At 37.2% G+C, this 23308-nt stretch overlaps 1 protein-coding gene across 3 annotated transcripts; it reads right to left on the bottom strand.

The window, feature by feature from the left end:
* Nucleotides 1-1667: 1667 nt before the first annotated feature.
* Nucleotides 1668-23204, bottom strand: and1 (actinodin1). 3 transcript variants are annotated; one of them, XM_030122751.1, is made up of 7 exons: nt 22782-23204; nt 22205-22296; nt 16646-16690; nt 14090-14235; nt 9064-9477; nt 5109-5363; nt 1668-3144 (listed from the first exon to the last, which is right to left on the bottom strand). In XM_030122751.1, exons 2-7 carry the CDS (start codon nt 22269-22271, stop codon nt 2095-2097), a joined length of 1977 nt encoding a protein of 658 aa, XP_029978611.1. In that variant the 5' UTR covers nt 22272-22296; nt 22782-23204; the 3' UTR covers nt 1668-2094. The 3 variants fall into 3 exon arrangements, with proteins under 3 accessions (XP_029978611.1, XP_029978610.1, XP_029978612.1); XM_030122750.1 differs by having other exon boundaries at nt 22205-23204; XM_030122752.1 differs by having other exon boundaries at nt 14090-14232; nt 22205-23204.
* Between the last annotated feature and the right edge of the window lie 104 nt (nt 23205-23308).

The raw sequence follows: 23308 nt of genomic DNA, 5'->3' as shown, positions 1-23308 counted from the left end.
ATTGTTCCCAAACATTCCTCTGAGATGTTTCAGCTGCGATCCAATCGTTAAAACTACTGTCAACTTCTATAAAACACCACTGGAAAGTTGCACCTTATAGTTTTTTATAACTTGACTTATTATCAAACTTTATATCTTAAGTCTGTTTTTTGTCAGTTTTGACTTTTGGATCGCCTACGTTGTGACATCCTTAAAGGTTGAGCTGGCATTTCTGCAACGGCGCCAAATGCGTTTCAGATAATGAACACTCAGCAGTCCTGTCTTCCCCTATTTATCGCCCTATTTGTTAAAGTTTGTCAGCAACAACCCAATTACAACATGTAACTTTTTAAAACTGAACTTCAGCTGGGTTTCTTTTGCTTTCTTTTACATCTCTCTCTCTTTCTCCTGTAATCTTAACAGCACAAAGATCCGGCAGTCCAGTGAAACTCAGAGGGATTTTACCCAGAAAAGGAAAAGTAGATCCTCAAATTCTATTAACCTCAAATCCTGGCTGTCAAGTCAGTTTTCAACTTATAACTTTTCTGAAGTGGTGATGGCTGTTGGTGAATTCCTTTTCCAGTATCTGAAGTATGAAGTTTTCTGTAACTGTCTGTGCTATATACAATGGAAGCTTCCCTTCAGACTTTGTGAATTGGCGGCTGCTGCTGCTAATGTGTCTGAGAGCTCCTGGATCAATAAAGTCAAACCCCTATTCTTTTTTGAACTCTGTCATGTTGAAGCTCAAAGAGTCAAAGAGCCAGCATGATGGAGGAAGAGGTCAGAAAACTGTAAGGAAAACACTTAAGAAAAAATAAAAATAAAAAAGTGCAGGCCTGTCTGTGGAGGTAGACTATAGGTAGAACTGGATGTGATTTTCCTGCATGTGCACTGGGCAAACTTTTAAGAGTTGTTTTCTGAAATGTCAACGACACTGTTGCCCATGAAGTTGGGCAACAGTGTAGTTGACTTCTTCTCATGAAATGATTGTGACAGTGTGGTTTATTCTTGATATATAAAGTGTAACTAGGACTGGGACTGTGTTGATTACTGAAATGTATAAGTAGGAATAAAGAGAGTGATGTGTCTGAAAACAGGAGGCTATGGCTCAGCTCAATTTCATGAAAATCTGTCCATAACTTTTTGAGTTATCTTGCTAACAGACAAGCAAACGCACAGACAGACAAACCCCGATGAAAACATAACCTCTGCCATTACAGTTGGCGGAGGTAACTAGCGCGTTGACCTGTGGGGAACCGTAGGTTCTAGATCCTCTGATACAGTCCATTCCTTTACTGTCTTTACTCTCTTGGTAAATTCCACTGGCATTTTCAGTTTAATAAGATCTTAGCTGGCATGTCTGTTTCTGCACATGAAATTTGACACCATGGCAACATGGCCCTATTGTTTATCTGTTGGTAGGTAACCCACTTCAGTGATGATTCTATGATGCTGAGCATAGCAACGTGATTGGCCATTGGGAGGCCATTGTATTCCAAAATTACTAATATCTCCCAAAATATTGGTCTTATCAAAATGCCGTTTATGCTCGTCTCTTCCTTGACCAAAAATACATAGATATACCAAACTGCAGCCGTTGGCTCTTTCCAGATTTTGTGTGATGTCCGAGACACACCGAGTCCACTTCCTTTTTATTATATAGGATGTCCATGAATAAAACACAGAAACACTTTTCGGGAGCTTTTTATTTGAACATTCAAAATGAAAAAAAAAATCTTTACATAATCCATCACATGACAAAAAGCAATAAACAATTAAAGATGTGAGCTGCAAAGGGGCAGAAGCAAAGCTGAGCAATGAGAAATCAGGAGGAACTGGAGTGGTTTGACATTGAAGCTGGAAAACAGGCCAAAGCAACAGATCTAAAACAGCTAAAGGGATGAAAACATTGGCAGAAAACACTCTGCTTCTGGAAGCTATGTGTAGTGAATGTAGAGGACGTTTAGATATCCTCTCACTCACTAATTGGGTCCATAGTGTCCCATATGTGGTCCAGTTAGGACTGCATGTGAGCTGCATGAGGCGGCCAATGGCAATAGAACTCATGGGACTTTGTATTCATGTCCATCTGCATGCATGCGTCTATCAGCGTGTTTACTTCTTGCGGTAGTCATCTGCATATGCTCTGTGATCATCCTGCTCAGGGAACTGGTCTCCGTAGTGCCTCAGTATGTCTTGGAGGCTGGGCATACCCTGTGGGTAGGACATATGAGGTTCCTCCTGGCCGCTCTGGTACGGCTCCGCCTCGTACTGATCCTGTTCTGGCTCGGGCTGGTGCTCGCTTTCTGCAACGCCCTGAATCTGCTCCTCATGATGGTCGGGCTGGGGCTCGGGGTGGGCCGGCTCTGGGTCGATGCGACGCATGCGGCAGTCGCGGTCGTACTCAGGGTCGCAGTGGGGGTTTTCAGGTTCTAGGTACCTGGGTTGGGTTCTGTCAGTATTCTGGCGAGGCTCATAGGTCTCAGAAGGGAAAGGAGTGCGATGGTGAAAGCGAGGCTCGCTGGGCTTCAATGGGTAGCATTCACGGTCATAGCCGATAAAGCAGTCGTAGCCCTCCTTAGTTTTACCCGGGGGGCCCAGAGGGTGGCGCTCCTCCTGGGCTGGCTCCTCATAACTGGGATTGGCAAAAGGGTGGTGCTGTCTGGGAGGGTGATGGCCGTGACGATGCATGGCAGCTGCCGCCTCACGGATCGCAGCGAAAGGATCATTGCTGTTGGGCTCTGGAGCGGCCCCCATGCGTGGGGCATTGGGGTCAGTCATCTGAGCCTGAGCCATGTATCGGCGCAGCATGGCGTAAGGATCAGACGCCGGAGGAGAAGTTGCAGCACTAGGTTGGCGGTACATGGCGTAGGGATCAGACGCTGAAGGAGGAGCTGCAGCGCTAGGCTGGCGGTACATGGCGTAGGGATCAGTGATTCTGTTAGCATTAGCATAAGCATCCCTAAACATGGCATATGGGTCGTGGTGCTGCTCAGCAGGAGGTGGAGGAGCGCGGATAGCAGCAGCCTCGTCTTTCTCTTCTGCTTTGTATGACTCTGGTGGGGATGCAAATTTAGTGGCGGTAAGAGGGTTGCAGCCGTCCTCATACAGGGGGTTGCATGATCCAGGACCAGCTGGGGCAGGAGGGTTGGGGGCACGGGGAGCCTGAGGGGACAGATTACAGTGTAAGTTATCAGAGATGGGGTTCATCACGTCTCAAGTAAGTGTCAAACTAAAGACCTAAAGAGTTCAACTCTCTAAAGCACAGGAGTCAAACATGCGGCCCGGGGGCCAAAACCGGCCCACCAAAGGTTCCAATCTGGCCCGCAAGATGAATTTACAAAGTGCAAAATGCAAAAAATTACCCTGAAGATATTAACAGTCAAGGGCATCAAACTAAAAAATAACAGCATAATGACCGAGAAATAGTGACTCCAAATTTTCTTCTTGGTTTAATGTGAGAAAAATAATGTGATATTATGCCTGTAAATAATGGCAACCCCAATTTTTTCTCTTTAATTTATTGCAAAGAACATTAAATTCTGATATCCTTTAACAATAAAATGTCAATAACATGAACAAATATGAACAACCTGAAATGTCTAAAGAAAAATAAGTGCAATTTTTACAATATTCTGCCTGTTTTGTGCCTTGGTAGATCTCATCTGTAATGCACATATAGAAATCAGAAGTTGAGGCATAATATTGATAAAACTGTACTTATTTTTCTTCAGAAATTTTAGTTTTTTCCAGTTATTCACATCTTTTTTGTTTTGGATAGAAATAGTTTCATCATTTAATGTCATTTTTTGCACTTAAAAAATTTGGAGTTGTCATTATTTATAGGCTATTATGCTGTTATTTTACTGGTCCGGCCCACTGGAGATCAAATTGGGCCCCTGAAAGAAAATGAGTTTGACACCCCTGCCCTAAAGGAATACTCTAGAAATGAATGCAATGATAAATGCCTTTAATTCAATCAAGTAAACTTACAAAATGAACAGATGCTTTTTATTAATTTTCGTTAACCTTTAGTGTTTGTTGAGCCTTCAAAGCTGAGTGTTAAAAAGTTGTTCCCACACTCAGAACTACAGTTATATCCAATTTTATGAAGCAATTGAAGACTCAATAAAGTTAACAGTGATAACCCATGCAGAAAATGTACATAAAATACTATACTATAGTACTTTATAGTACTCTATAGTAAAGTACTATACTCCAGTGCCACATAGTGAGTAATGGTTTCAGCCTGACTATCCCTATAAAAGCTGGTTCAGCCACTGTTTGTCTGTTGTTTTAAAGACATGTTTTGCCTGTTGTGTTATTTCCCCAAGCATTTTCTTTGAACATGATAATGTGAGGTGCACCGATAAATGCACTTTTCCACATGCAAGTCAAAGGTGACTGGTTACTTCATGAGTAAGTCATAATAAGTCTATGGTCAGGGCATTTAAAAGTTGCTGCAATGAACATTTTGCCACAATTTGCATTCTTTGCTTTGGGGAAAATATGGTGTTATTTAAAGTCAAGAGACAAAAGTCCATGTGATGTTTACTGGTGGTGAGGTCTGAGTTGAGTCTGGAGGTTTTTCATGTTATGTGAAAGTCATCAGAATTGGAAACTCTAGTCACTCAACTCCAAAGTACAGATCCACAGGATATCGGTATCGATACCAATACCAGAATACAGAAGAATTTTATCAATGGAAGTGGTGGGTAGATGAGTTATATTAAAGGTGTTTTCATAATTTGTCTGTTTTAATCTGTGTTCACTCAAAGATAATGTGATGAAGGATTGACAGACTTTAAAATAATAACTTTTTAAAAATGTATAAAATGATTAATAATGATAAAATAATAGTTGTTTTTGTTGTTGTTATTGTTATAGGTGAGAAACTATAATGTCAAAGATAAAATATAGAAACAAAAATTGATATGAGCATCAGTTATCTGCCAGAATGTTATTTTAGATTTCAATATTGGCCAAAAATTGTGCAATTGGTGCATCCCTCATCCAAACTCTGTTCATTGTTAAATTAATCCAGGGATTCACATATGAGTACACATTAAAAAAAGCAGAATGAAAAATTTCAATCAACGTAAATCATTGAATATAAGACATATACATACCACTAGAGAGGCAGCATAGGCACAGAAGGGATCCCTGAGCGGGTCACAGGACGGGTACTGAAGATAGAGACCCGAGGGGGCTTTCTGCACCAGTTTGGGTTTGCATTCGGGGTCTTTCTTGGGGTCACAGCCGAGGTGGGCGTAGGAAGGCAGCTGTCCGGCTGACGGTGCGTACCCGTAGGCGGCTCTCAGATGGTACTGCAGACACTCCACATCATCAGAAGAGCAGATACGAAGCAGCTCAGCCTTCTGCTCCTGAAGCATGAAGAAAAAATACAGGGGCTTTTCAGTCTCACACATAGTAGCTTTACAGATTTAGTGTGTAATATTTAACCATGATGTTCCATATTACAACCAAGGCAGTGGCGGCTGCTCGTCTTTCAGACAGGGGAAGCTCATTGTCGGCTTACATAAAAAAAAAATTGTCGTTCAGTGTCGGTCAGTGACCTTATCGTACCAAGTAAGCATCTTTTCCAGGGACTGGACCAGTGTCCTCTGAATGTCCAGCAGAGCTAGGCTGCTTAGATTGCCTTGGCCCATTGTGTTGTGGGTGTAAGACTTCAGCCTTTTTAAACTAGAGATGCTCCTTTCACTCCGACCTAGCCGACAGTTTGATTGATTTAACTATCTACAAAACGATATTGAACTCAAACAAGAAATGATTAAATTATGGAACTGAAACAAGAAAACGTTGAAATTATGTTAAATTGAAACAAGGAAGTACAATGAGTGTGTTTTATTTACAGTGCAAGAAATGAACGAGTAATTTCGTAGTGATTTCTCTCTCCATTTCACAGCAGAATGCGCGATGGAATGAACTGAACTCTGTCAGTGAAGGAGTAGATCTGAAAACAGCTGTCAATCAAACGGGATTCAGCCTTTCGACTGATCATCCAATCAACACGTGGGATTCTGGCGTCCAGCCTGGCCGAGCTCCGCCCACAGCTCCATTCACCCCCAGAGATGCCCGGCGTCCGGGGGCGGGACAACATCATGGCATTTATCCAATTACCGTCCAGTTTTGAGGCAATGAAAAAAACTGTTCCACTCAGTCCCATTGAAGTGCATGGACGCTGAGCGTCTACGGACAAATGCACTGAGCAGAGATCGAATGAGAAAACAGCACAACGGGAATGTATGAGAAGTGAACAACATCACGTCCGTTGATTTGTGATAAAGCTGATTCTGAACGAACTCATTTTTGAGATGAACGTGTTCTAACACATTTGTTGTCAATAAAATGTCAACACACCCGTACATATTTAACCATTTAATTTTCATAATTTTAGAGGAAGCCAGGCTTCCCTTGCAGTCTATGAGAAATCGCCACTGAACCAAGGATATATCAAAAACCCCTTAATACAACAAGACCCAAAATAACACTGATCAGGGTTCCTGCAGGGTCTTAAAAAGTCTTAAAAGTCTTGAATATACCAAGTAAAATTGTAGTCTTTAAAAGGTATTAAATTTGATATGGTAGGTCTTAAGTAATATTCTCATAAAGTTGTTTGCTGTGTTGTGTTTAAATGTGTCTGTTAAATGTCCAAGCTGCAAAGAAAGTAACATTAGTCGACTCTGTTCCGACCCAACAACTTACACTGAAATTAGGAACCAGTTATCGCTAACTTTGCAGACCCCAGTAAGAAATGACCCAATGGGAATCAAGGCATTGGAGTAAATAAATAGATTTTCCTAAATTCGAGGAGTCACATAAAATAGGCATTAAATTCTATTTCAAATAGTCTTAAAAAGGTCTTAAAAAGTCTTAACTTTAACTTGTAGAAACCTGTAGGAACCCTGTTGATACTAATAAAGTGAAAATAAACTGAAATGAAACACGAGTGAAAACAAATAAAAGTAATGAAAAAAAAGTACAACTATTATAACCTTAAACTCTGCAACACTTTGAATAAATACAAACATCATTTACCGAGCCACTCATCTCCACACTTCAGGTTCTATCCTCATATATATATATATATATATATATATATATATATATATATACACACACAGAAATATTGAGGATTACCTTCAGAAGTTTATTGTCCTTGCTTCATAAACAAATAATATTACTGTTGGTTTTCATGATCACAGGAATCCACTATTTTTCCAATCTAAAACTTTTAAAACTCATTGACCTTGTGGAGTTCAAAACTATTCAAATAATATATAAAGCAAAGAATTACTTACTGCCAGGTAATATTCAAAAAATGTTTTGTGAAAGAAAAGGAGGCTATGGTTTACAGGGAAAATTAAATTTAAAGATTCATAACGTACGTACTTCGTTAAAACGTTTCTGTGGAGTCAAATTGTGTGTGGAGATAAAACAAATATCACACATAATTCAATTTTTTAAAAAAAAGACATAAAGAATTGATTCTTGAGAGGTACAGTATTTAATAATGACAATGAGGGCTGTTTGTTTATGGATAATGTTGTATTGATAAATCTGCTGTAATTATTGAAGAAAATGGTTGAATTGTTGAGTCTGTATGACTGTACTGCCATGAACATATTGTTGTGTATAATTCAATTACTGCATTATGTATTTGTTGTGGTTGAATGCTAAAATAAGGAAAAATGTATTGTTTGATTCTTGTATTAAGTTAGCGATAAAGGTATAAAAGCACTTGAGGGGTAGGATTAAATACGTTTATACTTCTTCCTACTCCTTTTCGATCATGCAAAATTCAGACTTGCACGTACTTGAAGATAGATTTTGTTCATTTATTTATTTATTTATTTTTTGGTCTTAATTTGCTTTGTTTTGTTTTATTTTGTTTCTTTGCATGTTCGAAATATTTTTTTTTTAATTTTAATTTTAATTTTTTTAATTAACCCTTTCATGCATAGTGGTCACTACAGTGGACAGTTATTCTACAGCTGTTCTCTTGCATATTCATGGATTTGTTATTTTAGTTTCATATCAGTTTTAGTTCCATATCAGCCATACTCTGCAATTCAGACCATTAGTGTAACTTTGCTGTTCTTCATAAACCTGATCTGCAATAACATGTTTGAGGGTAAATCGATTGCTTGCTATTGTTATTAGACTGTAATTAACATTCTTTTTTTAAACAAAAAGTGTTTTGTTTTGTTTTTTTGCATATTATCTCCATGAAGTGAGTAATGACTAGTACTAGTGTATGCTAAAATGTGAGAAAACATCAGATTAGCTGCATTACAAATGTTTTTCTTTCATAGTTTTCACACAGTGTATCAGTAAATACATTTCTTTGCTTCAAAAATTAAATGCATGGTGTCCAGCTGAGTGGATATTTTTGCAACTCCATGAAAAATAGGTTCATTAAAAAAAATTTAATCGCATTATTTTTTTTTAATGCTTAGAGGAATAAAAACACAGAAAAAAAATCTTGATTCAGCCTCTCATAAGACTGGTCTACATGGAAAATGCTTCCAGAATAAAAGTAATGAAATTTTACCACATGAGAGTCACTGATAAAGAAAAATCAAGTAAAAATGCTGGTTGGCTGAACTTTCCAAGATACAGCCTTGGGTCAAAATATGAAATTCAAGAATTAACGAGACAATGGGTTTGACTCAAAAGGAATATTTGTCTCAGAGCTACAGATCTACTTCAAAACACTGTCTGCACATTAGAATACATTCACTTTACAGGTTCTATTTAGTGGAAGATTTATAAAACTATTATATAAATTTACATAAACCAGTATATATGTGTAATAACACTTAATCATATACCTTGAAAACATCAGCAAACCGGCACTTTTGTCATTTATTTTCCAATTAATCTTATTAAAATATGTAACATTTAGCACATTTAATGTCTGAAGCAAATCATTTCTAAAAAATTGTAGACCAGTGTAATTCATGCATGAAAGGGTTAATAATATTAAAGAATTTTAATTATACACAGTTATAGTCAGTGCTAAATTCTTCAGTCTGTTGTTTTCATCGTCTCATGTCGTACCTTAGAAAGGAAAGGCACAGCAGATGGAGCGTAGTAGTAGTAGCCTGACTCTGGGTCCTTAGCTGGAGCAGCAGAGCGGACGTACAGGGGGGCCGGGGCCTTGGCTGGGGCCGCGGCCGGGGCAGGGGTGGCGACTGGGAGCACCAGGGGCAGGTAGGGGCTCTTGCCTTGGATTAAAGCCATGTACAGACAGTAGGGGTCCTTGGTGGGGTCACAGGTTTTTAATGGTGCAGGCTTTGGAGGCTCCGGTTTGGGCCTGGTCATGTAGGTCGCCACGCAGTTGGGGTCCTCAGAGTCAGAGCAGGATTTGTAGATTTCCCCCAGGTGGCGCAGGTAGGCCTTGTAGGAGCGGCGGCCCTCGGCTCGGTTCTTGTTCTGGAGGTAGGCCAGGTAGATGCGGTCCATCTCCTGAACCTAAGAGAGGAGCACAGGTTTTATCGGCTTATTGATCCAGGTGATAATTAAACTCCCGCTCGAGGGAGTACAGCAGCTGCTCCGAGCTTGAATTGTAAAAGTTGAACTCCAGCAATTGATTTTCACAGCAGATAGATAGCTAATGATTGCACAAAGATTTGCACATTTGTATACTCAGATGGTGTGTTGAAAAGTAAAAACACCCGTCAACTATTAGAAAAATGTGTAATATTTAGATAAGATAAGATAAGATAAGATAAGATAAGATAAGATAAGATAAGATAAGATAAGATAAGATAAGATAAGATAAGATAAGATACTTTATTGCAGGGGTGTCAAACTAATTTTAGTTCAGGGGCCATATCCTCCCAATATGATCTGCAGTGGGCCGCACCAGTAAATTAATAACATAATAATATATAAATAGTACCAACTCCAAACATTTCAATGTGTTTTATAGTGAAAACAATCAAATTACATTATGGAAATGTTTACATCTATAAACTGTCCTTTTAAAAATGTGAATAACACGAACAACCAAAAAAAAACAAACAAACTGAAAATTATTAAGAAAAATAGGTGCAATTTTAACTATATTTTGCCTCTGTTTATCATTTGTAAATGTGCATTACAACTTACAGATCACAATGGATTATTAGTAAAATTGCACTTACTTCTTTTAACACATTTCTAGTTTTTCATATTTTTTGTGAAAGGCTAGTTTTGTAAATTTGCACAATTTCATGTAATTTCACTTTTTTTTTTTTTACACTAAAACAAAAAGGAAAAATTTGGAATTGTCATTATTTGTAGGTTTTTATGACAGTATTTTACTGATCAGACCCACTTGAGACTAAAGTAGGGCTTTATTTGGGCCTTAAAGTAAAAGGACTGATCGTTAATGTCTTAGTGCAATTTTTGCATTTTACAAATTCATCCCAGGGGCCGGACTGGACCCTTTGGCGGGCTGGATTTGGCCCCCGGGCCGCATGTTTGACACCTGTGCTTTATTGTCATTATACAGAACGTACAACGAAATTTAGGTGCACTATCAGGATACGGACTCATAAATAGTAATAGTAATAATAACTATAAAAAATATAATAAAAACATAATATGCATCACTCACATATCAACATCCATACATTCATTCCCTCACATATCCACCTCTTTCTTTATCACGCAGCAATACATCACACACACATCCCTTCAGTGCCAGTGTATACAGTGCAATGTACAAAAGAGTGCAATTAAAAAGTTCATAGTTCAGTGTAGATATGGCTGTGGGGTAAAAACTGTTCTGTTAATATTTTAGTACAAGCTACCCCATGACGTGACACACAGTCATTTGACCTTTTGTGGAAATAAAACTATGAGTTAGTGCAGACCTAAAACACATTGCCTTTGAAATGTAACTTCCCCAAAAGGGTTTAATTATATTATTTATGAGCAAACAAAGGGACAAGAGTTCATTTGAGCGGCATGTGATTTTTAGGATTGGTAAAGGAAAGAGGAAAAACTGTTCATACTCAAACAGGTTCATTAGTGATGGGAATCGAGTCATGTGATTCTTAGGATTGAAGCCTCGTTGTTGTATTATATAATATAAACAAGAACAACAGACAAATACGAAGGGTCATGGGAGAGGAAAGAGGAAAAACTGTTCATACTCATACATGTTCATTAGGGATGGGAATCGAGAACCAGTTACTTTCGAGAACCGGTTCCCAGTAGCTCAGTTCCTTGGAATCGTTTGCCTGCCCGCCAAACGATTCTACTTACTGATTTTGCCTTTGTTGCGCATGTGTAATGATGTCACACACACGCTGCATTGTTTTGATTTGGAACACAGGTGTCAAACATGCGGCCCATGGGCCAAATCCGGCCCGGCAAAGGGTCCAGTCTGGCCCTTGGGATGAATTTGTGAAATGCAAAAATTACACTGAGATATTAACAATCCTTTTAGTTCAGGTTCCACATTCAGACCAATTCAATATCAAGTGGGCAGGACCAGTAAAATATTATCATAATAACATATAAATAATGATAAATCCAAATTTTTCTCATTGTAAATGTAAATATTTTCATGTATTTACATTAAAACAAAGTATAATTTCACAAAAAATGTGAATAAACTGAACAAATATGAACAACCTGAAATGTCTTAAGAGGAGTAAGTAGAATTTTAACAATATTCTGCCTGTTACTAAATGTTTTGTGTATTTGTAGACCCACTGTGATCTGTAAGTTATAACGTACTTATGTAAATGATAAACTGAGGCATAATATTGTTAAAATTACACTTATTTTTTTCAGTTTGTTCATGTTATTCACATTGTTTGAAAGGATAGTTTGTAGATGTAAACCTTCTCATAATGTAAATGTATTTTTTTTGCTCTAAAACATAGAGAAAAGTTTGCAGTTGACATTATCTATATATTATTATGCTATTATTTTACTGGTTTGGCCCACTTCAGATCAAATTTAGCTGAATGTGGCCCCTGAACTAAAATGAGTTTGACACCCCTAGTTTAGAATACAGCTAACATGGCTTCGAGGCAGAAACGTTCCAAAGTATGGCTATATTTTACGCAAAAAGATGACACCAGAGCCACCTGTAACACTTGCAAAGCTTTCTTTTCTTCAAAAGGGGGAAATACCTCCAATATGCTCAAACATTAGTCCGCACAACATGTAATTTATTTGTAGCAATGTCATGTGTTTGATACGCTACTTAGCGACACTTGTGAATCTCATAAATCAGGGCTCCTCAACTTTGGAACGGCCTGCCTGAGGACATGAGGCTCGCAGAATCAGTGTCATCTTTTAATTCACTTCTTAAAAGGCCTTTTTATATACTTGCCTTTATGTGATGTTATCTCTTTTTAATGTTTTCAGTGTTGAATATTTAATTTGACCCTGTTTTGGTTATTCATTTATATTGACATACATGATGTCGTTTTGTTCCATTTCTTCATTTTGCGTTGATCTGAAAGCATCATGTTATGTTATTTCTGCCCTCTTCACTACGATACATTCAAAGTTAGTTATGATTTCGTGTTTGCTGTACTTATCTCTTTTATTGTATTGTTTTCTACATTTTTATTCTGCTGTTGTGCACTTTTGCTTTGTCTGTCAAAGCACTTTGTAAAGTCAGTTTTTAAAGGTGCTATATAAATAAAGCTATTATTATTATTACCTCCGCCAAGAGGTTATGTTTTCGTCGGCGTTGGTTTGTCTGTTTGTGTGCAGGATAACTCAAAAAGTTATGGATGGATTTGGATGGAAATTTGAGGAAATGTTGATACTGGGACAAGGAACAAATGATTAAATTTTGGTGGTGATCGGGGGTGGGGGCACTGATCTGCCTTGGCGGAGGTCTGCACTCTCCAAGTGCTTCTAGTTATTATTATTATTATTATTATTATTATTATTATTATTATTATTATTATTATTAGTGACAGAGCAAACACCAGGACGTCATCTGGGCCCAGTTCTGGGGGGGGGCAACAAACATCCTGCCCCCTCAAATAAAAGTTTCCAAAGGTAGGGAGAAGGAAAATGAGGTGCACAACAACAGCGAGAGACAAAGAGAAATGAGTAAAACGTCTTAAGTTTCACTTTCTACGACCATATGGTGTGACCACCACCACCCCGCAAACCGAGCCCTGCATCATCTGTTATTATTATTTGTGCATACTGTATATGTTATATTTTCTGTGCAGAGATGGAAATATAAAGGACAGTTAATGCAAACAAACCCATTTGTACTCTTTTATTCCCTCACCCAATGAGAATTGATAAGAAATTGGATCGATAAGCAAAATTGCTAATGTAATCGTAAAGGTTACATTCTTATCATTTCCCATCCCTAATGCTCATACTGTTTTCAGTATTTGTAAAGTTTTTTCGGTGATATATTGGCTGATATGAAGAATTATTGAAAACAAACTGAGACATTTAGAGGCAAAAACCCACTTTTGGTGATGAAGTCCTGAATTTCATCATTTCAATCATTCAATGCAGCAGCGTCTTAGACCATGACCTTTATATTCTATCATTAAATATTTCAGACATGGATTCTCTGAACCAACAGATATCCTCTTAAGTAGGGGGGATCATTTATTTTGATGGTACGATGAATGTTGTGGACAAGTTCCGCCTTTTTACCTTCAGTGGAAAATCTTAAAAAAAAAAAAAAAAAAGAAGAAGAAAGTGGAAAAACCAACACTGTAATTATTTTGTAAAATGTATTATGTAGTGTGGAGAATCTTCATCCTAGAAGTGCAAAGTAATAACAGCAAACAAAGTGTGGAGCAGCAAGTTCAATATTTAGCTCTACTTATACTTTTAACCACTTTTCTTACAAATATAAAGGTTTTTCTGTCTTTTTTTCAGTTTTTTTTAGTCTACCAAATATTTTAAAATGAAGTAAATGTTCATCAGTGCAATAACTAAAACACAGAAAAGATGGAACTGTTCAGCTTGAGGATGTTCTGTGATTTTCTACACCTCCGCTGGTGTGACCTTTGTTAAAAGCATGGAAGTGCTAGAAGGTGGATCAAACCCCAGATAATAGTTTTGTTTTTCTTTCTCGTGTGGTTTTACTCACTGCCTCCTGGTTGCCGTTGTCAGTGAAGAATTTATACCAGCTCCAGAAGTCAGAGTGCTGCTTGTACCAGCTGATGTTCCTGCGGTTGCGGATCAGCTTCCTGTGATTTGCCGCCGCCATCGCCCTCTCCTGGATACTCTTTCCTGCTGTGGCCAGGAAAGAAAAGAGAAGGTGCTGATGAGCCCACAGTTTCCAAACTCACTCAAATGTCAAACTGAAGGACTTTGGAGGGACTTCTAAAATTCACAACCTCACATTCAGCTTTTATTTGGACCTGAACTCTATTAAAGTCTAATTTATGTCAAGAGAATCACCTCTGTTCAAAACTAAGATCCATCATCATGTGATTTATTTATTATTTTATTTATTTATTTATTTATTTTGAACATGCAAAGAAAATGAATAAAACAAAACGAAGTAAATTAAGACAAAAACAAAATAACATTTAAATGAACAGAATCTATCTTCAAGTGTGTGCAAGTCTGAATTTTGCCAGTGACGTGCAGTCAGAGGAGGCAGGGGAGGCAGAGCCTCCTTTGTCAATCTTGAAAAGAAAAAAAACTTGACTATAAAATATAATAAATGTTGATAGTTGTCAGCTGGTATGTCCTGTAAACTCATTTTCCGTTCGAATCCAATATTTTTATTTATTTATTTTTTTTGTTAATTAGAACAGCAGAATTTCCGCATGCTCCGTTCAAATACAGGGAGGAGATGCGCCGTGAGGCAGCGCTGTGCTGTGCCTCCAGGAGAACTGTCTCCTCCCCTCATGAACTCTGCTGGTACCCGATGAAAATATTGTGTCGCTGTCCCTCTGTATATCGCAGTTAAAATGCTTTCAAACACTCTGATTATATGTTCTATCCTTCCATAATCTGCATAACGTATTGAATCTATTTCTGTAATGTGTTTAGGCTCGCAGATTAATCAGAAAACCGCAGTGAAAAAGTCACTAGGGGAGGCAAACAGTACCCCTGCCTCATGATAGATGGCGCCTGTGAGTCCGTAGATTCATGCGCTTATAATCTTCTTCATTCTTTTTTATACACTTTAATTCACCAGGATCGGCGCATGGATTTCATGTACAAATAAAGGTAAGACCATAAACTTTTATTATTTTTAGTTTGAAATGGCTCTTTTTGAAGGTTTCCTGTTGAGTTCCTGCCAGTCTACCTATGCTGACTTGATGCACAGCCCATATACCCAGGCTATTCCTTTTGCTCACTCTCTCTATTCCGGTTTCTCAGGCCACCATATATTTGTAGATCTGGCTCTGAAAGAGTCAGTGCCTCCCCAGCCATGAACCCCACTGCACGTCACTGAATTTTGCATGTATAAACTTATTTAATCCTTCCCCTCAAGTGCTTTTACACCTTTATCACTAACTTAATACAACAATCAAACAATACATTTTACCTAATTTTAGAATTCAACCACAACTAATACATGATGCAGTAACTGAATTATACACAACAATATGATCATGCAGTACAGTCATACAAATAGACTCAACAATTCAACAATTTTCTTCAATAATTACAGCATATTTATCAATACAACATTATCCATCAACAAGCAGCCCTCATTAGTCGCTTTTCCATTGGACATCTCCATAAAACTTTACCGATATTTACTAAATGTCGAAAAAGTAGAAGTGCATAATGTCGGTTTTTCCATTAAATCTCAAATTTGTTTATTTATTATCGCGAGATGACACGAGAAGTCATTCCATAATCATGGCGACGAACGTAAATATGGTGTTGATTTACAGATATATTCATTATTATTATATATTACCCATCTATCTCGTACTAAATTAAAAAATGATTGGGTTTCCTGGCGTGTCCACACATACCGCGACATGTTTCTTTTTCTTCTTTGCTTGTTGTAATGTACGTCAACTTCTGTTTTTTTTTTTTTTATTCACCTGACTCTAGTTGCGAAAAAAAAGTCTTTCCATTGCAGTTTTGCGTGATATACCATTTGCGCTACACCAGAAAAAAAACTTTTAATCGAAAAATGAGACTTTTGGCGAAATTATCGTTTTTCCATTAGGTAAATTTTTATGCGCAAGTTATTTTTGAGCAATTTAAGGGTCAATGGAAAAGCGACTGTTGTCATTATTAAATACTGTACCTCTCAAGAATCAAGTCTTTATGTCTTTTTTTTAAATTGAATTATGTTTGATATTTGTTTTATCTCCACACATAATTTGTTCCACAATTTTACTCCACAGATGGTAATACAGAAACTTTTTAACGTAACTTTATAGATCTTTAAATTTAATTTTCCCCCGTAAATCATAGCCTCCTTCTCTTTCACAAAACATTTCTTGAATATTGCCCAGCGGTAACTTATTCTTTGCTTTATACATTATTTGAATAGTTTTGAACTCCACAAGGTCAGTGAGTTTTAAGGTTTTAGATTGGAAAAATAACGCTACAGTGATGCCAGGTGATGATGAATTTGGGCGTCACGGACTAGTCAGAGAGTAGCATCCTGGTCATTTTTCTACAGTTTTCAATGGAATAACAAACAGGTAGAAATCACATTTACCATCTCCTTTGGCCTTTTTCAAAACGGGTCCAGCAGATAAGAACGCTATAAAAGGAAAGCAGAAGCAGATGTTAAACCCAGAATTCCAATACTAACAATAATGACCACGCTGATAATTATAATGAAACAATAACTTAGACAAGAACTGTGTAAACTGGGCAGGAAGATGAAGAGAAAAAAACAATGACAGTAAAATAAAATAAGACCTATTAAATTGATTTTTTTTTTTTTGATTGATTGATGTATTTATTTTGAATATGAATGTAAAAACAGAAGAAAAAAAATAAGCATAACACTTAAACATAAGACATAAGAGATATAATACATATTCGAAAAGGAGTGAGAAGAAGTATAACTTATAAACTCCCACCCCTTCTCCTTATATAATTAATAACAATAATAACCTTCCTAGTCTAAGTATATCTATACTATATACTATAATATGACTGATACTTATTATTAAATAATTTGGTTTCTGGCTTTATATTATTATGAACAAATATAATATAATTTACATAAACACATAATACAATAACACAGGAGTGTCAAACTCATTTCAGTTCAGGGGCCACATTCAAACCAATATGATCTAAAGTGGGCCGGGCCAGTAAAATAATATAAATAATAAGATAAGAACTTATAAGTAATGTCAACCCCAAAGTTTTCTCTGTGTTTTTGAGTGGAAAAAGTAAAATTCCATTATGAAAATGTTTACACCTATGAACTGTACTTTAACAAAACATGAACAAATATGAACAACCTGAAAATTCTAAAGAAAAAAAGTGCAACGTTAACAATATTACACCTCAGTTTATCATTTATACATGCGCATCACAACTTAAAGATTTAGTAACAGGCAGAATATTGTTAAAATTCCACATACTTCTCTTAAGACATTTCAGATTGTTCATATTTGTTCAGGTTATTCATATTTTTTGTTAAAGGATATACTGTAAATATAACTTTTTTTTTCCTAATTTAACTTTTTTTTTAATACTAAAACAAAGCGGAAAATTTGCAGTTTTCATTATTTATAGGTTATTATGATAGTATTTTACTAGTCTGATCCATTTTAGATTGAACTGACTTAAAATGATTTCAACATCCTTGATTGTTAATATCTTCAGTGTAATTTTTGTATTTCACAAATTCATCCTAGGGGCTGGACTGGACCCTTTGGCGAGCCGGATTTGGCCCCCGGGCCGCATGTTTGACACCTGTGCAATAACACATATATGTAAATACATATTCATACACAGATCTATACACACATACATACACATATACCTACATATGTATATGTATATGTGTGTGTGTGTGTGTGTGTGTGTGTATATGCACAGACACACATATACATACATACACACACATGTACATATATACATATTACACATTCAGGGTGGGGAAGCAAAATTTACAATATTTTGAAGCAGGGATTGAAAGACAGTGTATGACCAATTAGTTTATTAAAAGTCATGAGAATTTATTTGCCACAAGAAAATGTACATTATAGAAAATGTTTTTATTCTATGTGTCCTCCTTCTTTCTCAATAACTGCCTTCACACGCTTCCTGAAACTTGCGCAAGTGTTCCTCAAATATTGGGGTGACAACTTCTCCCATTCTTCTTTAATAGTATCTTCCAGACTTTCTCGTAATAGTTTTGCTCATAGTCATTCTCTTCTTTCCATTATAAACAGTCTTTATGGACACTCCAACTATTTTTGAAATCTCCTTTGGTGTGACGAGTGCATTCAGCAAATCACACACTCTTTGATGTTTGCTTTCCTGATTACTCATATGGGCGAAAGTTTCTGAAAAGGTATGGATAATAGTGTTAGGTATGATTATGACATCAATATATGTTTGGTTTCAAAACAACTGACGTAGTGCCTGCTGAGAAAAAACAACTAAATGTTCATTGTAAATTTTGCTTCCCCACCCTGTATACATACATACATACATACATACACACACACGTACATATATACATATATATATATATATACACACACCTATACATACATATACATACAACATATACATACACATACAATGAGAAATATAAGAAAAGACAGCATGAACAGAATATCACAAGCAACGACAGCCCAAATAATACCAACAACAAATCCACACATCATTTATTTCCAAAAAGTGCTCACTTTGTCTAGTCTGTGTTATTTTTACCCATGTTTTCAATACATAGGTGACAGTAAATTACATTAATCCTCAAACATTTACAGGTAGGTCTTATTCACAAAGTGAGGTAGGGGTAATTGGCTGTGCCTGAAGGGCTGGGGTCTGCAGCTCTTTGTAGATTTTATAGGTGAGCCTGTAACATAACACCCCATGCTGTGTTTTCTAAGAGCTGTGTGTGCACTTGTGTGTGTTCATAAGCAGCTCGAGGAACAGCGGATTCAGCTCTGCGCCGGGTTTCTTTCATCTCCACAGGGAAAAGGTGTTTAATGCCTTACAGAAGGAGAGGAAAAGGAGGGGAAAACATGGGAGGAAGAATAAAAAGGAGGAACAGACGACAGGCTTAAAACGAAGATCCAGGGGGGATAATTCAGGGTTACTCGATGCGTGTCGGAAGTGGAAAAACATCAATCTCTTGATTAAAAAAGGGGGGAGAAAAAGAGTTTTGATCAGCTTTGATGGAGTGATCAGGGAGATGCGGCGTGCATCATGGAAGGTAAGGTCACAGAGGCAAAGGTGTGAACTTGCTGAGAAAGACAGAATAATAGAAGAAATGAAGGTGACTCAAGGTGATGCAGTGGTGAAGAGGAGGAGGAGGGGATGGGAGGGGTGGTGGCGGTGGTGGGGGTGATGCTGTCTCAGTATCCGCTGTATTGTTTTTTATGAGCTTGTAAAAAGCTGGTCGGCACATCTGGAAACAGCAGAGCTTTAACAAGGTAGAGGAGGAGGAGGAGGAGGTGATGCTGACAGGTACTCATTTTTTACAGGACCAGAAACGATGAAATGCTTTTTTCCCCTTAAACAAAAAAAATAAATATATTTTAAGGGGAAAGATGAGACTTGAGAAGAGGCTCAGACTCTAAATATACCAATTATTTCAGTACCAAAGTGGAAACAGGTGGCGGTGGCGGAGCTACCTGTCTCCACGTCCACACACAGGGATGATGTATGAACATCCAACTGCGTTATCGTGTTTCTACTGAGTTACAGTCGATCTTAAGTGGAGCTCAGAGGTGACTACATGTCCATGAACTGCTGAGGGACCAAGACACATCATTTTCGAAGCATAAATTTGTCTTGCGAACATTTTTTTTTTTTTTTTTTTTTTTTACAAATATAGACTCACAGTAGGAACAGAGTTTTGTCGGAAATGAGGAAGGAAAAGAACCACTTTAATGTACATGTGTGGAACACATAATGCAGTTGTGTTGTGTTAAATTGTTCTGGGGTTTCCTCTGATTCCTATATTCAAGCAATTATGAAAAAAGACAGAATACATACAGTACTTATTGAATAGCTTTTTCAATGCCATGATTGCTTTGAATAGTTTAAAATGACATAATGGTTGTGTATGTAATTTCCCTTTTTTGTCTCGCTGAATATACTGTGTGTAAATGGAGCATTACATAATCCCACCACCATCATCATCATCATCATCATCAGTATGACATAAAGTGAAGGTTTAAAAAAAAGTACAGTGTGGTCTGGTCTTGTCACTATTGTAACACTGTAACAGTAAATAGGTGGAATCTCCCCTAAAACACTTGAATGTTTCATAAATGACAGAGGCCTCGAGCATTAGTTCAATAATGTTAGTATTATCATTAAAATTATATAAAAAAAAAAAATTTTGCTGGCTTAGACTCATGACAGAGACTGCTGCCTTTGAAAATATGTTTGCCAGGGTGAATAAGGTTTCAAATAAAAGTAGTCAAATATGGCAAATGTTTATGGCTCATATTACGAGGGCAACATCTGAAAGAAGGTGATGGAGGGGGGGGGCTGGTGGACGGTATGTGTATGTGTTTATGTACACGCTGTAAGTGTGTGTATATATGTGTACAAGAATTGTGGGGGTGCTGGGAGGGGCTGCTTTTTTAAGGTATGGGTTGTTTTGTTTTTCTTTTAGTATTTCTTTTTTTCCACTTCGGTTTTCCTTTTTGTAAAGGACTGAAAATATGAGAAAACTAGAAAAGCATTCAGAGAGCACAGACCTCCACCAAGGCAGATCACCCCCCCCCCAAAAAAAAAAAAATAATAATCATCTGTTCCTTGTGCCAGTATAAGCATTTCCTGAAAAATTCCTGAAAATCCATTCATAACTTTTTGAGTTGAACAGACAGACAAACAAACCCCGATGAAAACTTAACCTTCCGCCCTTACTTGGTGGAGGTAATTTAAAAAAAAAAAAAAACTTAAATGACAAAAATAAACAAACTTTTTGCTCCACTTGATCTCATTGTATAAGATTTAGGAGTTTAAATGTAAAACAGTTCATAATATAGGTTTAGTGGTCCATCATCAGTGTATTTAGATACTATTTTATGCAGCAGTTCTTCTCTAAACACATCATATTTAACCTCTTTTGATCCACGTTGAAGTTGATGTAGTTTGGGTTGTGTTTCAGTTACATGTTAAATACATTCCTAGTCTAATACCTACATTTGGACAGTTTTTTTTTTCTATTATGAATCTAAGAAATTCATGTAGTTCAGGTTTTATTTCAGCTCCATACTAAATATATGAACTAGGAGAAGTTTACTTTCATACAATATCTAGTACATGTACTTTGGTTTGACAGTTTTTCTGTTTCTAACCCTAAACCTTGCTGATGGTCAGGGCTACTTCAGAACCATGTTTCAACAAATGGAATTTCGTTTTTTTTTGAGCCACATGTGAAACTAGAAGATGTTCAGTTGTAAATTACAAACATAACAGGCGATATGTGATGTCACCTAAAACTAGTTTGGGGTAAAAACACCTGTATATATCGGTATTGGTTGATATCAGAATCGGAAATTAAGTGTTTGGACAATATCAGCAAATCGGATATAGGCAAAAAGTCAATATTGAACATCGCTATTTGTAATGGAATCTAAAACAAGCATTTTAGCGTTACATTTATCTTTGACATTTAATGCAACTTTAATCCTCTGTGGTTAATTTGAAGCTGTGTTTAAAATGATGTAGTTTTGGTTTATTTTCTGGTCATAGAGATCAGAAGATGTTCCCGTTCACACAGTACATCATTCATACATCCACTTTGACCTGACAGTTTTTTGTTTTTTTCTGTCTTTTGAGCTCCTTATTGACAGATTTTTTTCACCACATTCTAAATATGGCACAATTTACATTAAAATATTTATATTAGAACTGCAACTATCAATTTTTTTTAATTTTTTATTTAATTTTATTTTTTATTCTGATCTAAAATGATGTAGTTTAGGTTACGTTCCATCAAATGTTAATGTTCCCTTTCACATGAAGTCAAATACATGCACTTTGGCCTTTTACAGCTTTGCATGTTACGACCCTAATTCAAAAAAGAGTGGATGTGAAATGATCTGGACCACTGTGTACTCACCAGGCAGCAGCATCACAGCCAGAAGAGCGGTAACGAACACACCGGAGAACCTCCTTCCTCCTGCCATGATTACACCTTTCTCCTGATGTAATCTAAAAATCCAGACACCATTACTTTCAATTATGCTCCGTAAAAGTAATATCCCTTCCCGTCATGTTTGATTTTGTCCCCGCTATAACAAAAAAGTTAAAATTTGATTGCATCTCACATCCATTACCCACTTATTTTGTAAGAGAAATTACATTTTAATCCACTTACTGAGCTATTTTCACTGTTTCACAGATAGTGTTGAGTAGCTTCTAAATCACTTTTCTCTCCAGACCTGAGCGTTTCCTTCCTGCAGAGCTTTAAGTGACCTCTGTAGGTTCAGCTCTGATTTGGAGGCTTTAAGTAAATGTGTTGCTGGAAGGCTCCTGTGTGGGTTGAAGCTACCGGTTTGTCATCATAAAGTAGAACCAGGTGTTTTCAGGAGCCAAACTTGACTTCAACCTGAACTTGAATCCTTGGAAAGTACCTGAGTCTGTGCAAAAAACCAGCACAGACCAAACAGTCTGGATTTGTTTGTTCAGTTTCTTACCTGTGGTTAGTCCAAAAGTGGAACCCAGACAAGCCGCCTGACCCAGATGACTCGACCCACTTGGGCTCTAACACTAAGTGGAAGTGGTAAAGGGGGCGGGGGGTGAACAAAAAAAGAAAGACCCTGTCCCCTGTGGCCCCTTCTGAGAGACTGACCCGGACGGAGGGATGGGCCACGGTTTTAAACAGAGCCCGTCATCTCCGACACGCACAAAACACACACACAACAGGTATTCATTAACACTCACACAAACAAACGCACACAGGGGACCACCTGAAGGGGTCGAGGGCCGACGCTACAACGCGCCTGATTGGTTGAAACTTTGAGGACAGACTAACCAATGAGAAGCACCGTAATTAAAGAGAGGAAAAAAGGAGAAGGTGGGAGGGTTTGAGTACGTGGAGACGTGGAGAATATAAGTAAAAAAAAAAAAAAACAAAGAAAAAGAAAATAAAAAAGCTACCTTGTATTGTTTGTTTTTTGTTTGCGGTTCTTTATTATAGGTGAATAAGTCAGTTAGCAAGATT

The sequence above is a fragment of the Sphaeramia orbicularis genome, chromosome 20 (genome assembly GCF_902148855.1).
Source record: "Sphaeramia orbicularis chromosome 20, fSphaOr1.1, whole genome shotgun sequence".
Lineage (NCBI taxonomy): Eukaryota > Metazoa > Chordata > Actinopteri > Kurtiformes > Apogonidae > Sphaeramia > Sphaeramia orbicularis.
The sequence above is the reverse complement of the archived record's forward strand: the minus strand, read 5'-3'. Positions and strand labels throughout refer to the sequence as shown.

Excerpts from the sequence above, each read along its gene's own strand:
- and1 (XM_030122750.1), bottom strand. The coding sequence starts at position 22,271 with ATGGCAGGAGGAAGGAGGTTCTCCGGTGTGTTCGTTACCGCTCTTCTG. Across the intron at positions 16,691-22,204 it reads GGCTGTGATGCTGCTGCCTG|CGTTCTTATCTGCTGGACCC; the intron begins GTGAGTACACAG and ends TTCCTTTTATAG. Across the intron at positions 14,236-16,645 it reads GAAAAAGGCCAAAGGAGATG|CAGGAAAGAGTATCCAGGAG; the intron begins GTAAATGTGATT and ends TCCTGGCCACAG.